This window comes from Molossus molossus, unplaced genomic scaffold, assembly GCF_014108415.1.
Source record: "Molossus molossus isolate mMolMol1 unplaced genomic scaffold, mMolMol1.p scaffold_m16_p_29, whole genome shotgun sequence".
NCBI classification, from domain to species: domain Eukaryota; kingdom Metazoa; phylum Chordata; class Mammalia; order Chiroptera; family Molossidae; genus Molossus; species Molossus molossus.
The window spans coordinates 927,974-947,976 of NW_023425365.1; the positions used below are offsets into that span (position 1 = coordinate 927,974).

Sequence of the window (20,003 nt, forward strand, 5' to 3'; positions counted from 1 at the left end):
TTGTGTACTCCCCTGCAAGTGCACAGACCCCTGGCTAGCCACCAGCTCAGGGCCTGCGGGTGGCAGCAGGCCTAGGAGGGGGCCGACCTGGACCAGGCAGGTGTGAAACAGTATCCAGCTGCGACCATTTGCATTTCTCTTACTCAGGACCATCTTTCCACGTGTTTACTTCTATTCCTCTCCTCCTGTGTGAAGATGTTTTCCTGTTGTGTTGTCTCACTGCCTTCCAGGCTGCATATACGCTGTATGTGTTCATTCACATATGAATGTGGTATGAGCTAAAAAGGGACCACATACTAACATGACAAGCTCAGGAGTGGCCTGCAGGGTGGCCTTACACACTCAGAGACCTGAACTAACCACATACATTGGTCTGAAATTGAAACTTCCTAACTACAAGTGAGTCACAGCAGGGGGTCATGTCCTCGGCCTGTACACTCCTCCACAAAGGGCAGTCTTCACCCTAACTGAGCCTGTCTGCTGTCTTTTCGCATCGAGGAGAACATTCCTTTGGATGTTCCAACCCGTCAGGGCACAAACTCCCACCGAGCATGCGACCACGGCACCCCTCCTCCTTCCCTGCCCCCACACCCATGCCCACGTGCTGTGAGTGCTCACTGCCCTGCGCCCACCCCTGGAGATGAGGGCTTTGCTCTCAGTTCACCTCTACGCAGTCTGAAGGGATTCCCCGCCTTGCTTTCTCCCGCCTCCCTCGTCTGTCACCAGTGGATTCCATGTGACCCCTTATGTCTCCCTTAGATTCTGATGTATAAAAAGTGGTCGAACGGCCATTTTGCTGACCATTTCCTCAGTCTGTGGAGGTTTTGCTTCCCGGCACTGTCAATCTGACCAGAATAAACCCGTAAGACTTCTCTGCAGGTTCAGAGGCTGCTCACGTGGACAGCAGGTGAACATGAACCCTTTGGCAGCTGTGTTTCAAGTATTTTCTCCCTGCTTGTGGCTTTTCTTTCTACTTTCTTGACAGCGTCTTGAACAAACAAATGTTAAGTTCGATTTAAATGTAGCAGAGTTTTCAACTTTCCTTTGAAGTGTTGCATTTTGTGTTTAGGACATGTTTCACTCTCAAGAACATGACGTTTGTTCTAGGTCACACACAGTCGCCTTCGTTGTCCCCAGTGAGCCGCAATGCACCCTCTCCTGTGTCAGTTGTCTGCCTCTGCGCCTCTGCGCCTCTGCGCCTCTGCTCTGGGTTCCGCACCCCACTCTATGGGCCCACAGCCATCCAAAAGCCAGTAATAGCCCATCTTTAAAATTAGTCTTGAGTGCTGCCCTGGCCAGTGTGGTTCAGAGGTTAGAGCACCAACCCGTGGACCCGTGGACCCGTGGACCCGTGGACCCAAGGGTCACAGGGTTCCATTCTGGTCAGGGGAACATACCTGGGTTGCAGGTTCTATCCCCGGTCATTGTTGGGGTCGTGTGGGAGGCAACTAATCAATGTGTCTCTCTCATATCGATGTTTCTTTCTCTTTCTCTCTTTCTTTCTCTTTCTCCCTCTCTGGCTTTCCCTCCCTCCCTCCCTTCCACTCCATCTAAAAATCAATGGAAAAATATCCTAGGGTGAGGATTAGAAAAAGAAAAAAATTAATTAAATAAAATAAATCCTGAGTGCTGACAAAGCAAGGCCCTTCTTTTTCTTCTTCAGCATGCTTGGCCATTTGGGGGGGCCTCTTCATGCTCAAATTCCTTACAAAATAATGCTGAGAATTTAAGTGTAATTACATTGAATCTGTACACTGTATCATTTGTGAAAATGGTCTTTTTGATACTGAATCTTCCTAGTCAAGAAGATAATGTGTCACCATTTAATTCTTTTTTAATGTCTTAAAATGAAATTTCATCATTTTCCCATCTAGCTTTCAAATATTTCTGAATCCATTTTTGTTCCTACTATAAATGGCACTTTTTTGATTGATGTCCTTTGTCTGTTTCTGGGATAGAGAAATGCAACTGGTTATTCTGAAATACAGATCTTATATTCAGCTATCTTGCGGCATTCATTATTTCCAATCATGTGTCGATCCTCTTAGATTTTCAATTAAGACAATCAGTTCACTGTGAAGGACAGTGTTATATTTCTTCTTTTTCAATCATTCCTTTATTTCTATTTCCTATCCTTTCCACAAAAGCAAAGACTTTCCTATCCTTTCCACAAAGGACAACGTTGAACAGAGAGGAGATAGTGGGCCTCCTGTCTTTTTCCTGACTTAGGAGACCATTTTAACATCTTACTACTAAAGAACAGATACCTCTCATCAGTATGAGGACGTTCCTTTCTGTATTTCTAGTCTGCCTTGAGCTCTTCCTAGGAATAGATTTGACATCTCTAAAATTCTTTATTAATCTGTTGAGAAAAACATGATTTTATTTTAATAGGCAAATATTAATTAAAGTTAATATTTTCAAATGGAAACCTCGTCCTCCCACTTGTACTGCTGGGAAAATCCACCCTGGTCTTTTTTAAAACCTACTAGATTTTATCAATATTCACAAGTGAGACCGACTCTCCTCATTCCTTCTGCAACTGTTTCTGTCATGTTTACATGTGAAAGTCACCCTAGTCTGAAACTGGGTTTAGGAGTGCACTGGCACTCTGATGCTCTGTAGTGTCTGTATACCACTGTCAGGACCTGAGCCTCACAACCAGCCAAACTGCTGGGGTGTAAACCACATAGCACGTGCACGCCGGGCCCAGTGCTTTCCCTGTGAAACCCTTTAACTACTCAGTATCGTAAGTGTTTACATGAGTACTCCAGACTATGTTCTGGACAGAAATATCATATTCATTGACATAAATATTTTCACAGTATTTTCAGTAGATGCCTCAAATTGCAAATAACTACTGAACCATATACATATATATACACACACTATTCTTCCTATATATATACACACCTATCATAAAGTTTAATTTATAAATTATACACTGTGAGAGAATAACAACAAAAATAATAATAAAATAATCACAATAAACTCTAATGAAAGCTGTGTGAATGTGGCCCTCAAAGCATCTCCTTTACTGTGCTCTCCCCTGTGATGAAGCCAGCACCTAAGCAATGCCAGGAAGCGAGGCGGATGACACAGCCCCTTGCGCAGGTAACCACAGGGTGGCCTGAGCACAGGCTCTGCAGCACCTTGCCTGACCGCGACGGCCACCACGTGACTAATGGCAGACAGCCTATGCAGCTTCACGCTGATGATCCCTGTCCCGGGGGGAACGGAGCAGGACGCTGAAAGATTTCATCACGCTACTCAGAATCACGCTGCAATTTAAAATGTGTAACTTACTTATTTCTGGAATTTTCCATTTAATATTTTTAGACCCTGGTTGACCACAGATAAGTGAAACCATGAAAAAAGGCCCTGGCCAATTTAGCTCAGCAGTTAGAGCGTCAGCCCACAGACCAGAGAGTCCCAGGTTTGGTTCCCGCTAAGGGCATGTACCTCAGTTGCAGTTTGTCCCCGGCCCCAGTTAGGGTCATGTGGGTGGCAGCCACTCAATGTGTCTCTCTCACATTGATGTTTCTCTCTCTTCCTCCCGCTCTATCTGAAAAAAAAAAAAAAAAGTCCTCGGGTGAGGATTTAAAAATAAATAAAAAGAAACAGCAGATAAGGAGGGAACTACTGTGCAACACCAAAGAAATAGTGGACATGCTGGACTTTGTTACAATGAAAGACGTCTACTCTGCAAAAGACAACATTAAGAGAATGAAAAGATACACCACAGACTGGGAGAAACTATTTGCAAAAGACACCTCTGATAAAGGACTATGATCTAAAATACACAAAGAACTATTAAAACCCAACAGTAAGAAAATAAGCAACTCAAACACAGGGTCACAGACCTTAACGGACACATCACCAAAGATCTGACAAATAAGCACATGAGAAGATGCTCCATGTCTGTCATCAGGAACATGCAAATTGAAACACAATACCATGGCACACCTGTCAGAAGGGCCCAGCCTGGAACACTGACAACACCAAAGCTGACAGGACATGGAGCCAGGGTAAGACTCGTTCATCACTGAGAATGGTCTATCCACCGTGGAGGACAGGCAGTTTTCACAAAGCTCAACACCTCTTACCATATTGTTACTGTAAACAGCTAGATATTAATAAAAGAGGGGAGCAACGGGAGTCAGACACCACTAAGCATAATAAATTGGGAAGCTGAACCAAACACTGAGCCCGCTTCCCAGGAAAGCTGCAGCTCCACACACGTCCCAGGGCACCCCCAGCCTGCAGGACCTACCCTGAAGCAGGCAGTGCAAGATCCTTCTCCCAGGAGAGATAAAACAGGAGAAATTTCTCTGCTGGCCCATGCCCAGTAGAAGCCAAGATGGCACATGGGCAGGTGCTTCTACCATGAGGCATGCGCAGGAGGAACAAGGATGGCAAGCACAGGGGCGGAGCCTAGCCTGGGAAAAGGATCGGATTGGATAGGGGACTCTGAACCCTGGGAGATCTAGGAAATGGAATGGTTGGGAGAAGACACAATGCCAGCGGCAAGAAATGGGGAAATTGGTTAGTTTGAAGAAACCCCTGGTCTATCCCAAGCCTAAAATAATATAATCCCAGCTTCACAAAGCTTCTCCTCCTCTTCCTCTCTCTCACCCGATGTCACACACTCTCTCTCCACAGCAGCCTGTGGGCCTGGCAGCTGCATGGGCTCCAGCCGCGGGCCTGGATGCAGCACCACCGAAGCCCAGCGGGCACAGACCACGCTAGCTGCCAGCTGGATGGGATAGGCATGGACTACACTGGGCTAAGCTTCCATGTGGTACAGAACTTCTGGACACTGCTGGGCCGATGAAGATAAGGCTGGACTTTCCCACAGTGGGAGGGACAGAGATGAGTCACTGGGACCCTGGGGCAGCCTTCTATTTCCACCCAAATAAATCTTACCACCAGACCTCATCCTCCTGTGTGGGTCCCCAAAAAATGTCTCACGACACCACAAGGACCCCATTTCCACTCCCAACATCATGATCCAGCAATTGTGTCCCTTGGTATTCGCACAGAGAAAGTGGAAATCTACGTCCACACAAAAGCCTGCACACAGATGCTACAGCAGCTTCACTCAAAACTGCCAGTATCTGGGAGCAACCAAGACTTCCTTTGGTAGGTGAATGGATAAATAAGCGATGGTGCATCCAGACAATGAGATGTTATTCAGTGCTAAAAATAAAGCATCAAATCATGAAAGAACATGGAGAAAACTTTAATGCATGTGATTATGTGAAAGAAACCAATTTGAAAAGGGTACAGCCCTGGCCGGTTTGGCTCAGCGGTTGGAGTGTGGGCCTATGGACCAGAGAGTCCTGGGTTGGGTTCCCACTAGGGGCATGAAGAGGGGAAGGGAAAGGGGAAGGGGCAGAGGGAGGAAGAGGAGGGAGGGGGAGGAGGGAGGGGGGAGGAGGAGGGGAGAGGAGGGAGGGGAGAGGAGGAAGGGGAGGGGAAGGGAAGGGGAAGGGGGAGGAGGGGAGGAAGGGGAGGGGAGGGGGAGGGGAGGGAAGAGGAGGGAGGGGAGGGGAGGGAGGGGAGGGGAGGGGAGGGAGGGGAGGGAAGGGAGGGGAGGGGAGAGAGGGGAGGGAAGGGAGGGGAGGGAAGGGGAGGGAAGGGGAGGGGAGGGAAGGGGAGGGAGGGGAGGGGAGGGGAGGGGAGGGAAGGGGAGGGGAGGGAAGGGGAGGGTGGGGAGGGGAGGGAGGAAAAAGAGAAAGAAAAAAAAGTTTACAAACTGTATGAGTAACGATCTAAAGATGCGAAATTATGGAGACAATAAAAAGTGGTTACCAGAGAGGGGAGAGGGGACAATGAGGCCATCCACGGAGAGATTTTAGGCCAATAAAAATACTCTGTAGGACACTATAATGATTAATACATGTCATTTTGCATTTATTCAAACCCATGGAATAGCTTACACCAAGAGTGAATCCTAATGTAAACCACGGACTTTGGGTGATTATATGATGTCAATGTAGGTTCATCAGTTGTAACAAATGCATCACTCTGGAGGGGGATGTTATTAATAGGGGAGGCTATGAATATGTGGAGATGGGGGTATATGCAGAATCTTTGTACCCTCGTCTCCATTTTTATGTGAACTAAAACTGCTCTAGAAATATAAAATCTTTCACATATGAAGAAATGCTCATCATCATTAATCATCAGAGAGATGCAAATTAAAACAACCATGAGACATCACCTCACACCTGTCAGAATGGCCGCCATCAACAAATCATCAAACAACAAGTGTTGGCGAGGGTGTGGAGAAAAGGGGACTCCAGTGCAGTGCTGGTGGGAATGCAGACTGGTGCAGCCACCATGGAAAACAATATGGTGTTACCTCAAAATATTAGAAATGGAACTGCCATTTGACCCAGTGATCCCACTTCTAGGAATATACCCTAAGAAGCCTGAAACACCAATCAGAAAGAATATTTGTAGCATGTTTGTAGCAGCACTATTTATAATAGCTAAGATCTGGAAACAGCCCAAGTGTCCATCAGTAGACGAATGGATAAAAAAGCTGTGGTACATATACACAATGGAGTACTATGCAGCGGTAAGAAAGAAAGATCTCTTATCCTTTGAGACTACATGGAGGGACCTGGAAAGTATCATCCTAAGTGAAACAAGGCAAACAGAGAAAGACAAGTATCATATGATCTCACTTATTTGTGGAATATAATGAACATAACAGTCTGAGGAATGGGGTAGTCCCAGAGATGTGGAAGTGGGGTACAGACTGACAATCCCCAGAAGAGGGGGTCGTGGGGGAGAGATAAACCACAGAACTTATATGCATGTATGCATGAACAGTGGACATGGACAACAAACTGGGGACAGGGCAGGGAGGGAGGGGGAGGGAGGGGGAGGGGCAATCATTGGGGGGAATGGAGAAACATCTGTAACAAAAATTAATTTAAAAAATAAATAAATAAAAGAAATATAAAGTCTTTCAAAGAAAAAAGGTTGAGAAGCTGTGACAGAGATCATAATGGCTCTGCAAAGCCAAATATATTTACTATCCGTCTCTTTAGGAAAAAGTCTGCCTACCCCTGGTGGTTTCTTATAATAAATGAGTAGGTTAGAATGAGACACTTAGTTTCTACCTGCGCCTCAAACTCTCATTAAACCACTATAAAAGGCAACTTAAACATTTTATATTCATTATAATACTGCAATAAAGGTATCATTAAGCCCCGGCTGGCACTGTTCAGTGGTTAGACCATTAGCCCACACACCGAAGGGTTGTGGGTTCCATTCCTGGTCAAGGGCACATACCTGGGTTGCAGGTTCAATCCTCGGTCCCAGTCAGGGCACATGTGGGAGGCAACCAATCGATGTGTCTCTTTCTCACATCGATCTCTCTTTCTCTCTCTTTCTCAACCCCACCCTTCACCCCCTTCCTTCCACTCGCTCTAAAAATCAATGGAAGAAAGACCCTCAGATGAGGATTAACCAAAAAATAAAAATAAAGTACAATATAAAAATATTGGGGAACTCATGGAGGAGAAAAATGTAGACCAAATTAGGATCCACAACAGAAATGCTATGGCTACAATCACAGAAAAGATGTCACTGAAAAATCAGAAACAGTTCTTCATTTGAAAAGTCCCCAAGAAATTCCCATTTCAGATCGACAGACCAGATAAAGGCTCAGAGAAAACATCAGGTACGTGTATAGCTGGGCCAGCCCTGGCCTCCTCCCACACGCATGGAAAGGCACAGACAGCTTCAGCTTTCACCCCAAGACCGAGTCTCTGACCAGCATGGAGACCGAGCCCCCGCTCTCCCTCAGGAGGCTCTGACCATGCGGTTGAAGCTGGAGAGGAGAGCAGAGAAAGGCCCTGCTAACATTAGCACAGGATAAAAAGAGGAAGAAAAGTCAAAACACATATATTTTAAAACTTAGTGTGGTGATTTCAGGGGGCTGAGTCGGAGGGGGTGAAATGGAAGAAGGCATAGAGGGGATAAATGGTGATGGGAGAAACACAATTAATATTTTTTAAAAAGTAAACAGCAATAACAAAATCACACAAGACACCAACAGATGTCACATGGTCACATGCTACGAACCCTTCAAACAGCAGCTGACCCCCTGAATAGCAGAGAAAGAGAGGGGAAGCGTTTCCCTTCTTCAATGAAGGCTGTATGTACTCTTACACCATGCCAGGAAAGGGTAACACAGACACCAAATCAGAAGATCGATCTCATTTGTGATGATAGCAAAATATTTAAAACTGAACCCAGTATAATATAGTCAAAACCACTGTAGCCACTAACCACAATGACCAGGTAGGGTTTATTCTAGTAATACAAGGCCAGGGCAGCTAACATAGAAGAAAATTTCCTGAATCTGATAAAATATTGGCAAAATACTAAAAGCATTCATCAAAGTCAAATACAGATAAGGATAAACATGCTCACGTCAATAACTGAATATTGTACCAAGGGCCTTAGACAATGTAAAAATACATGAAAAATATGTAAGATGAAAATGTTGGAAAAATAACACACACAAAAATTGTATTATTTACAAATAATAAACTTTTCATCTAGGAAACACAAGAAAATTAATTGAGAAAGAACAATAACTGGTACAAGTATTACAAGGTCGGTGTGCTCTAAAACAAGCACATACAATCAGTGACTCTCCAACAGACCCACAATAACTAGCCTTCAACAGAAATGGGAGGGGGAGGTCAACGCAAAGGTACAAAGATTATAAAACAGCAAGGAATGAATGTGAGGAGAAAAAAGACACAAGACCAAGGCTATAGAAATAAATAATCATCATATAATGTATGAAGAGAGAAGGCTGTGAACAAGCAGCCTAAGATCAAACACGACAGCACATCTGGGGAGGTGCTGAGATGTCTTTTGTAACCCTGGACATTTTTAAAAACAGCAACATTAAATGCTGACAGAAAGATGAGGAAACAGGTACTATCGTATAATTGATGGGAATATAAATTATTGCAATCTTTTTAAAATATAACCTGGTAGGATGTATTAAAATGCACAATGAACACATTATACTGAGGACTTTAATTCCATGTTTGGAAACCACCCTGTAAATACACATGCTCATGCTCTGGAAGACTAAGTACAAAGATACTCACTGCTTGTCTATAAATAGCCAAAAAACAAAAACAAAAAACCCAAGTGTTTATTAATGAAGAAATAATTTTAAAGTATGAATGAGACTATGCTATGGATGACTATTCAGCAATATATTAAAAAGTATTAGTGACAACATTGATTGGTATGTACTGATATATCAATATTACACAATAGTCTGGGAAACAGTACAATCCTATTTATGTAAAAAACAATAAAATTCAAGCCCTGGCCGGTTTGGCTCAGCGGTTAGAGCGTCGGCCTGCGGTCCTGAGAGACCCGGGTTCGGTTCCCGCTAAGGGCGCGTACCTCGGCTGCAGTTTGTCCCCGGCCCTGGTCGGTTGTGCGGGTGGCAGCCACTCGATGTGTCCCTTTCACATCGATGTTTCTCTCTCTCTCTCTGTTCCTCTCTCTCCCTCCCACTCTACCTGAGCAAAAAATGGAAAAATGTCCTCCGGTGAGGATAAAAAAAAAAGAAAAACAATAAAATTCAAACTTACAAATATATTTGTGTATGAGATTATTTAAGAGCTACAGATCCTTAAGTCAAAGGCTTTTGCCAACTTCCTCTTTGTCCTGTAATAAAATCTGCACGTGTCATGTCATCATTCCAGTCATGATTATCTAATGATGTAAGTACTTTGGCCACATTTTATATATAAAGACAGGTATGACCTTTTACACCTGCCATTCAAGGCCATCTTCAGCATGCTCACCTACTTGATTAATCACTTACCGACTTCATTAATCACAGCTCTTATTTTGGAGACAAAAGGACCAACTTCACTGGGATTCATTCTGGCCCTTTCCTTAAGGTCGGCACCTGCAAAAGATTTTATTTACAAACATTATCTAGTTATAACAAAATTTTAATGAAATGCATTGAAAATTTTAAATTCATATATAACATTAAAAGGAACTGAGTTTATCTGTTACACGTAAAGGAATTATATTACCTAAGTGCTCCTTCTCAAAGACAAGCATCAGGAAGGACATTTGCTTTTTCATGCACCTACGGTGGTCATAACAGTAGTTCTCAAACTTTGTGGTCTTGGGACCTCTTTAAGCCCTTGCAAAGGAAAAGACTATGCTCAGGTTGTATGTACTGACAGTTACTCTATTAGAAACTAAAACTACACTTTTTTTAAAATATATTTTTATTGACTTTTTTTAGAGAGAGAGGAAGGGAGAGGGAGAGATAGAAACATGGATGAGAGAGAACATCCATCGGCCGCCTCCTGCACGCCTCCTACTGGGGATCGAGCCCACAACCCGGGTATGTGCCCTGACCAGGAATCGAACCAGTGACCTCTTGGTGCATGGAACAAAGCCCAACCCACTAAACCACAATGGCCAGGCAAAAACCAATTTTTAAAATATTTATTCATCTAATAATACAAATAAACCCAATGAAGTTAACATAAGTAACGACAGACCGATGCCACTTCCGTGGTCCCGCAAAGATGTCAGCAGCGTTACCCACCGTCGCTTCTGCCCCATCGATGCAAATGTCAACCCAGTGAAAAGAGCAAATCATGTTTTTTTACATAGAAAACATTTCATGGATGCCTATCTTGGTGACTACAGATCACATCTGGGAATCACTGGCTTTAAAGTATGAACAAACTGACAATTTCATAATTATGAGTTTATCATGGAATCATAACTTTGGAACAGAGAAAAATAAACATAAAGAATTTTTCAGGAACCATTTACTCTGTGGCTCCACAAAGACATTCTTTTTAATAAAATTAAACTATCTGAGGAGGGTAGGTCCCCATTTAAATAAACAGACGATCGAAAACATAAATTAGCGCACAGAAGGCATACACTCAGCTACTTACTCTCTTATTAGTCCATTACAAATCAATCATGACTAGACATAGTATCAAGTACCAAGCAGCTGAGGTCGGGACACTGAGCCCACACACTTCCTGCGGAAGAACTGCAGTTCACGCACTCACACACACATACAACTATATCTATATATTCACATACACTAGAAAATCTCTCAAACATATATGCCCAAGGAAATATGAACAATAACAATCAATGCAACATATATAAAACAGCAAACAATTAGAAATAACTTAAATATTGATCAAAAGGATTATTAATAAAACTGGAAAATTATAATGGAATTAAGAATTTGCATACAAATGAAGGAATTAAAGTATATGTAAATCTAAAAATGTTGAAGGATATATAATTACACACACTTATAATTACGTACAGAAAAGATACATGGGATAATGCCGGTTTACACAGAATGCTCTTTAGGGTTATACAACATGCATGGAAGTGAGAATACCAAACTCCAGTGTGACCTCTGGGGCGTGGGGTGCACAGAGGGAGGGCTTCAACCTCTGTAACCATGCACTGCTTAATAAGTGAGGTGCTGGGTACTCTGATACATGTCTTCCTAATCAAGTTTTTCCATGAAGAATTAAAATTTAGCATGAAAGAAAAATGTTATTAGGACCCTCAAATTTTCTGAACTCGTAGGATGTATTTGGTAAAAGAAATAATGGTTCAACGCGCTGCCATTGAACACTGAGGATATCAAATGTGCTCGGTGCCACCCGGCTGACACACCCTGGCTCAGGACAGCCCCTAGACGCAGTGCTCTGTGAGGAGGGGTTGGTGCAAAGGAGCCAGAGCAGTGACGGGAAGACAGGAACCCTGGATGAGCTGCCCTGCAGGAGCCCCTGAAGCAACACCACGGTCCCATCAAGCCCTTACACTACGCTGACTCTGACCACACAGATGCTCTGAAAGCCTCCCTCGGTGGAGAGGAGGCTGCGGAAGCCGTGCCAGGAGCTCAGGGGAGCAGGTCTGGTCCTGGCGAGTGGCCATCCACTGCCCAGCAGTCAGGCAGAGGGGTAGGGAAGACGTGCTCCGGGAACTGAGCACAGCCTGACCCACAACATGGATGTGGAGCTTCTTCGGGACTCCAGGGTTATTTTAGGAACAGTTACCTTTCTCTACAGAATGCTAAACATTTCTATTGTGACTTTGAAACTACTTTTTAAAAAGTTTAAAATCCTGTTTGTTTTTACCTTGAAAACATACCCTGCAATCTTGAATATCCAGAACCTGAAAATATAGTGTCACCCCATTCCTGCTGTGGTCCTCAGTTTTTTACTTGACAGTATCCAAAGTTTAATTTGAGGCTGAGTATTTCTCGGTGCTTTTACTTTTTAAAAAGTTAAAAGTATTTCCTTTGTGCGGTTTAAGTCCTCTGAGGCCTGCCCCTGCCCCCAGGGAGCCCGTCTGCTGTCTCCCCACTCCCTCTGCTCTCCCGTCCACAGGAACAGGCCATCTGTAACTCCCCTTCCTCAGACCTCTCACCGGTCTGGAGGCCCACTTCCTAAGAAAACAAAGCATTCAGAAGAGAAAGCCCACCAGCACCTACCACCAAATCTACCCACCGACCAGGATTGGAACCCACAACGCTCTGCCTTCCCTCCTGCGACAGCGGATGGACTCTTCCCGGACAGGAGCAACGGTCCCCTTCTGCACTGGTCCCACCCCCGCCTGTCTCCTCGGGCCATCACCAGCAGCTCTCCTCCTCCTGGCTGGCGTCATCCACAGCACCCTCCTCCGTCCCTCGGGTCAGCAGCAGCGACTAACACTGCTCACCCTGACAAGCCTGCCGTGACTCACGGCTGCTCTGGGACAGCTTGGTGCGGCTCTCCCAGGGACCATGGACAGAATACGCAAGAGGGCAACTAGATGAGGGCTTCGAAGCAAATGTCAGTTTGTAAACAATCTCACAGAAATGAGACAGAACTGGAGCTCAGGGTCCGCCAAGGAGGAACACCCCAGGTTTTCAGTGGGGACTCTCGAAGGCTAAATACAAAACAGGATGAGCACAAAGAAAATCATACCAAGACCAAATGCTAAAGACCAAAATCCAAAACAAAATCGTAGAAGCTGCCAAAAAAGATGATGACTTCTCAAGAGAAAATGGTCGCCTTCACAGCAGGGGAAGGAAAGAACTGTCGGTTTAGAGTTCAAGACTGAGCAGGCCTGTCCTTCAAAGTGACGGTGAAATAAGATTTTCTCTTTCTCTCTCACACACACACAGTTTGTCACCAGAAGGCACACAGTAGAAGGAACACTACAGGGTATTCTTCAAGCAGAAGATTTTAAAAGCTGAGTTTAAAATCTTGCTTAGTAGCAACATACCTTAAAATACAAGCGCTCAGAACGGCTAAAGTCAATGGTAGAAAACATGCAAACACTAACTAAAGGAAACTTATAAAGTCATCATAGTATCTGACAAAAGGAACCTAAGGTAAAAAACATCACTAGAGCTAGAGGGTCGTTTTACAATAATAAATATAGTGATCCACTGGAAAAGTCGTAAGAATTCTGAACTAAAATAAGTAACACAAAAAAGCACCAAAATACACAAAGCAAAAGCCGACAGACCAAAAAGAACAACGAACACCTCTACAGCCACAGTGGGTTTTTAACAGAGCTCATACACACTGACTGATAAAGCATGGAGGCAAATTCCCTCATCAGATATCCCCATCGAGAAACAGGAAAAAATTCATCCCAAAGTAGAAGAAACACAGAAACACAATTTTAAAACAGAAAACAAATATGCAAGAGAGGAAAATCAAAGAAGTTGGTTCTCTGAAAAAACTGAAATCTTTTAGCACGTAAAATGTAAAATCAGAGAAGCACAAATCCCAATACCGAGAATGAACAGGAGGGATCATGCTAAGGACTACAGGATTTAAAACAAATATTAACAACCTTGGTCCAATAAATTTGGAAAGGTATATGAAATGGACAAATTTCCAGAACAACACAACTTATTAAAAGTGACAAGGAAATAGAAAAATCTAAAAACACAAATACATATTAAATTGAATATGTAATTTAAAACTTTCCCACAAAGAAACTGCATGTCTGAATGGCTCCAACAATAAATTTTTCCGAGCACATAATGAAAAAAGAATGTAACAGTCTTACATGGAGAAAAGCAAAACAAAAACTTGATAAGAACATTATAAGAAAAAAGCATGACAGGCCAATCTTCCTCAAAAACATAATCTCAAAAAATCCTAAACAAAATATTAGTAAATCATACCTACTAGTAACATACATAAAATACAATATATCAAGACCAAGTTACATTCAGTCCAAGATTCAAGACTGGTTTAATTAAATTTTTAATTTAGAAAATTAATGAAATAAGGGTGAAAAATCATAAATTTTCAGTAAGTGCAGAAAAAGTAGTTGATAAAATTCAACTAACACCTAGAGGTATCATTACATAAAATACATTGCAGTCATTTTAAGCATGCAATTCATTTTTGGAAGTTTTACGGAGTTGTACAACCATCCCCACAATCCAGCTTTAGAATGTTTCCATCATCACAGAGACTCCTCACATGCACCTGCAGTCACTCCCTGTTCTCACCTTGGCTCCCCGCAACCACTAATGTATTTTCCTCTAACTTTCCTTTTCTGGACTTCCATATAAATAAACTCATACAATATGGTCGTGCACCGCAAAAGGATATTTTGCTCAGCACCAAACCATGCAATGGTCCAGTAAGGTTATAATGGAGAGAAAAATCCCTACAGCAGAGTGACGCCGTCCAACAACACATCAGTCACATGTGGTCTTGTGTGTCTTTCCTCCACAAAGCACTGCTTTTCAGGTTCAGCCACGGTGTAAGAATTCATCAGTATTATGCTAAGTGAAAAAGTCAGTCAGAGTAAGACAAATAGCTTATTATCTCACTAATATGCAGAACCAAATGAAGAAAACAAACCGACAAACAGAATAAAACCAGAGGCACGGTACATGAAATGGACTGACAAATGTCAGAGGGGCGGGGGTGGGCGACTAGATGAAAGAGGATGAAGAAATTAGCTGAAGAACATACATGCACAGCCCATGGACAGAGACAACAGTGTGGTGAGAGTCAAGGGAGAGGGGACAGGGGCTGGGTGGAGGTGGCAAAGGGGGAAAAAGAGGGACATTTGCAATAGTGTCAACAATAAAAAAGAAAGAGCATCAAAATGGAACAAGTAAAGGTAAAATAAAAACTGTTACTTCACTGACCTAACAGGTAATAATTTGTTCAGAATAATAACAGAAACAATGTATTCAGTTACATACACTTATGGCTATATGTTACACATGTTTACATGTATATACATGTTTACATATATTGCACGTGTATGTACGTGTTTACATGTATTGCACGTTTTCGGGTGTGTGCATGTTTAGACATTGTGTGTGTTTACATGTATATACAGGTTTACATGTATGTTGCACATGTTTACATGTATATGCATGTTTACATTTATGCATATACAGATGCTTATTTATAAGTGAAGCAAATGACAGCAATGACATAAAATGTGAGGGAGGAACAATTATTTGTTATAAGGCACTCACACTACCCACAAAGTAGCACAGCATCATTTGAAAGTGGACTTGAACTAACTGTAAATGTCGGTTAAATATAAATACCTATCGCAAGCAGAAAAAGGAGTCACCAGAGCTATAACTGCACCTTTCAGGAGGTGCCGACCCCACAGGACAGCATGCCTCTCACTGAGAGCCCCACCACCCCCTCCGGAACAGAAGAGGACACAGAAGCGCCTGGCGCAGAGCCCGCTCCTCCTTCCTGGATGGGAATTCCCAGGAGGCTGAGATCACCACCGTCGTCAGCCCTGCACAAACGCTGGTGGAGTGCTGGTCGCCCCACCGGCCTCCGGCAGCCCCCGGGAGGACGAGCAAGGCTTCCAGACAGAGGAGGCTCCTTCAGAAGGAAGCCGCATGAAAAGCACCTGAATCAAGGTGAGTGGGGAACCATCCCAATAAACACATTTTGGATTTAAAAAAAAGAAAATATAATTGATATTCTATACTATGACGAAAAACAGAATGATATGAAATGCTCTATTAAAACCACAAAAGGTAGAGTGGGAAAAAATCAAATAAGCAAAACAAACCAAGGCCAACAAATAGAAACAATCCAACTATATCACTGATCACTTTTAATATCAATGTCTAAATGTGTCAATAAAAAGATGGTCATAGTTTATTTTTTTAAAAAAACAATGCCCAACTATATGTTGACTACAAGAAATCCACTTTAGTTTTTTTATTGAATTTACTGGGGTGACACTGATTCATAAAACCATACAGGTTTCAAGTGTACAACACTACAAAACATCATCTGCACACTACCTTGTGCGCCCATCACCCCAAGTAAAGACTCTTTCCATCCCCATTTACCCCCCTGCCCCCCTCCATCTATTACCCCACCCCTTCCACTGTAGCTATCACCACACTGATATCTGAGTCTATATGCTTTATATACATATATTCTTTTGCTTAATCCCTTCACCTTCTTTCACCCAACCTCCCAACGGCCCTCCCCTCTGACAGCTGTTCCATGTATCTGCCCCCTGTATCCATGTCTCTGTTTCTATTTTGTCTGCCAGTTGATTTTGCTCATTAGATTCCACATAAAAGTGAGATCATATGGTATTTGTCTTTCTCTTACTGGCTTATTTAGCTTAGTATAACAATCTCCAGGTCTATCCAAAGAACTCTTACAATTCAACAATAACAAAACAAGCAACTCATTTAAAAACTTGGCCAAAGACCTTAATAGACACCTCACCAAAAAAGATATACAGATGGCATATGAGCACATAAAAAAAATGCTCCACTCACATTTGTTTCAGCCGGTGTGGCTCAGTGGTTGAGCAAGAACCCACGCACCAAGAGGTCGCCGGTTCGATTCCTGGTCAGGGCACACACCCAGGTTGTGGGCCTGATCCCCAGTGGGGGGCATGCAGGAGGCAGCCAATCTATGTTTTCTCTCATCAATGTTTCTCTTTCTCTCTCTCTCTCCCCCTTCCTCTCTAAAATCAAGTAAGAAAAAAACATTTAATTAAGTAAAAATGCTCCACCTCACATGTCATCAGGGAAATGCAAATTAAAATACAATGAGACACCACTACACCTCTACAAAGCCAGGAACACTGACAACTCCAACTGCTGGCAAAGATTCAGAGAAACAAACTCTCATTCACTGCTGGGAAATGCAAAACAATGCAGCCTCTTTGGAAGATATTTTGGTGGATTTTTATCAAACCTACTGTTATCATATGATTCAGCAATCATGCTCCTTGGTATTTACCCAAAGGAGTTGAAAATACGTCCACTCAAAAATCTGCACACAGCCCTGGCCGATCTGGCTCAGTGATGAGAGCATAATCCCAAGGACCAAAGGGTTCAACCCCTACCTGGCCCAGTAGGTGCGTGTGTGTGTATCTCCCTCCCTCCTTCCCTTCCACTCTACCTAAAAAGAAAAATCAATGAAAAAATATCCACCAGTAAGGACTAACAAAAATATAAAATTTTAAAAATCTGCACAGATTGTTAGGGTTTTATTTGGGCCGGTGATGCAGGGTTGTGAAAGAACTCACAACAGAGAGAAGACAGAAAAGAGAGGAAGTTTATTAACTTTCCCCATAGACGGGGAAGGGACCTGTGCACCGACCGGCAATACAAGGGCAGAGAGAGCTGCTCTTTTATTGGGGGCTTTTGGGAGGAAAGGGCAGATGTGCCCGGGGGTTTCTTAGCATATTTTTAGCAGGCAAGGGGGAAGGGATGTGGGTGGGGGCTGCAGGGCTGGTCGCCAGTAAGCCACAGTCACAGGTCCAGGGTCCAGTGTCCCCAGAATCAGGCTGTTCACCTTTCCGTGATGTCAGGGAGTCCCCCTTGTCCCGGATTAAGAGAATGGACAGCATTCCCGAGGCAAACTCCCAGGCACACACCTCCTGGCCAGGTCAGAGTGGGCTTTTTCTCAATCAGAACACAGTAACTAGGAATAACATTGCAAAGGAGGACTAGCATTTTTCTAACTATGGCTAGTGCCCCACTATGATTAGTTTTCTTACTCTGCTAATATTTTTTATTAATTCTAATCTTCCTTCCTGCCCCTTTGGGTAGAAAGGCGGTTTGGAGTTGCAGACACCAGCCAGCTCCGTGTTTAATGACCAGGTGTTTCTCATACATTGTGGAAAATAATCATAAAACGAAAGGAAAACCTGTTTTCTGTCCTTACACAGATTCTCATAGCCACTTTATTCACAGTGGCCAATACCTGGAAGCAGCCACGGCGCCTCGCATCTACAGCAGAACGCTGCTCAGCAACGACAAGACGCGAGCTAGGGAAGCATGGAAAACAGGAGGGAAGGAAGCGTGCAAAGACTGGGTCTCGGAAGGCTACTCACTGCAGGACTCCTCCCTCCATCTGACAGGCTGCAGAAGGTGAAGCTGTGGAGGCTGTGACGTCGTCCGTGGTCCCAGGGAGGGGTGCACAGGCAGAGCACAGGGTTTTCGGGGCAGTGCAAACACCCTGTGTGACACTGCAGTGGCCGCTGGGCAGCACCAGACCGCTGCCCAGACCCCAGATGGCCCAGAGCCCACAGTGAAGCGTAGGGGACTGTGGAGTCGAGTGAGGGGGACGTGTCAGTGCAGGGTCCTCAGTTGTCACGAAGGTGCCCCTCTGGTGGGGACGCGGGTCATGGGGGAGGCTGTGCCTGCGTGGAAGCCAGGGGTATAGGAGAAATCTCTGTACCATCCCCTCTAATTTGCTATGGACCTAAAACTGCTCTATAAAATATTAAATTTTTTAAAATTATACAGTAAATTATCCTCAAAGTCATCTACAGCAACTCCTCATTTAATGAAAAAGACTGCTGTGCCATCAGATTTTATCAAAATCCAAGGCTCTGATAAACAGGACTTCATTTTCCCTCAAAGTGAATGTCCTTCGACCCACCCAGACGCGGACCTCCAAGCGGTCAGCGCCCCAGCCCTCTGGCCTGCCGGAGGCGGCTCTCCTCCCGCCAAGGCACTGCTCCCTCCCCGCAGGGTCAGGACCATTCCACCAGCACACACTGCTAGGAAGGCTCCAGCCCGAACACGTCCCACTGAGCCCTCATGAACTTCCGGCTAGCATCCGATTTCTGTGAACTAGCAGGGAGTGATACTCGGACACACTGTTAAATGGCAAAAGTAAAGCGCACAAGAGTACATGTAAAATGTAACCTGTCAAAGAAAAACATGAAATAGGTAACCAAGCACACTTTTTTTTTTTTCCTTTATTGATTTTAGAGAGGGAGGAAGGGGGAGAGAGAGAGAGAGAGAAACATTAATGAGAGAGAACATCAATTGGCCCTCTCCTGCATGCCCCCCACTGGGGATAGGGTCCACAACCTGGGCATGTGCCCTGCCTGGGAATCGAACCCACGACTTCTTGGTGCAGGGTCGATGCTCAACCACTGAGCCACACCAGCCAGGCAACACACATACCTTTAATGCTGCAAAAAGAAACATGATGGACAAGCTGGAAACAAATGAGATTCATTAGCACCCAAGGGTTGGGGGAGGAAGTGGGAGTGGACTTCTCGTGTAGTTTTGCCATTTGAAGCCCAGCTGATATTTCACGTGTGCTAACTGAAATACACAAGAGCAAGGACATCTAACTTTATTGTACACAAATAAGAGATAATTACATTAAGGGGAAAATAACACAAATAACTTTCAACACAGTCTTTTTCCTTAATGCCCTCAGTCTAAACACATAAATACTATAAGTAAACACCAAACTTTAGTTAGAAAGTGTTTTATCACAGTAATATAGATCACAATTCTGAAACTATTTTTTGCATATTACAGGACTGGGCAAAGAAGTAAATATATTACAGGTAATACAAATATAAAATCGAAGAAGATTTCATCATCCTTTGTTAATGAAATGGATGGAGTTATCAGTATAAACTCATGGTTTTCAAAA

At 43.6% G+C, this 20,003-nt stretch overlaps 1 protein-coding gene across 4 annotated transcripts in view; it reads right to left on the minus strand.

Annotated features, from left to right (window-relative positions):
* The window catches only part of AUH (AU RNA binding methylglutaconyl-CoA hydratase), a 181,581-nt gene that overhangs the window by 127,996 nt on the left and 33,582 nt on the right, over nt 1–20,003 (minus strand). For all 4 annotated transcript variants that reach the window (XM_036278522.1, XM_036278521.1, XM_036278523.1 and 1 more), the window contains one exon: nt 9,884–9,970. In XM_036278522.1, the coding sequence (XP_036134415.1) occupies nt 9,884–9,970 (87 nt within the window). The remainder of the gene's footprint in view (nt 1–9,883; nt 9,971–20,003) is intronic.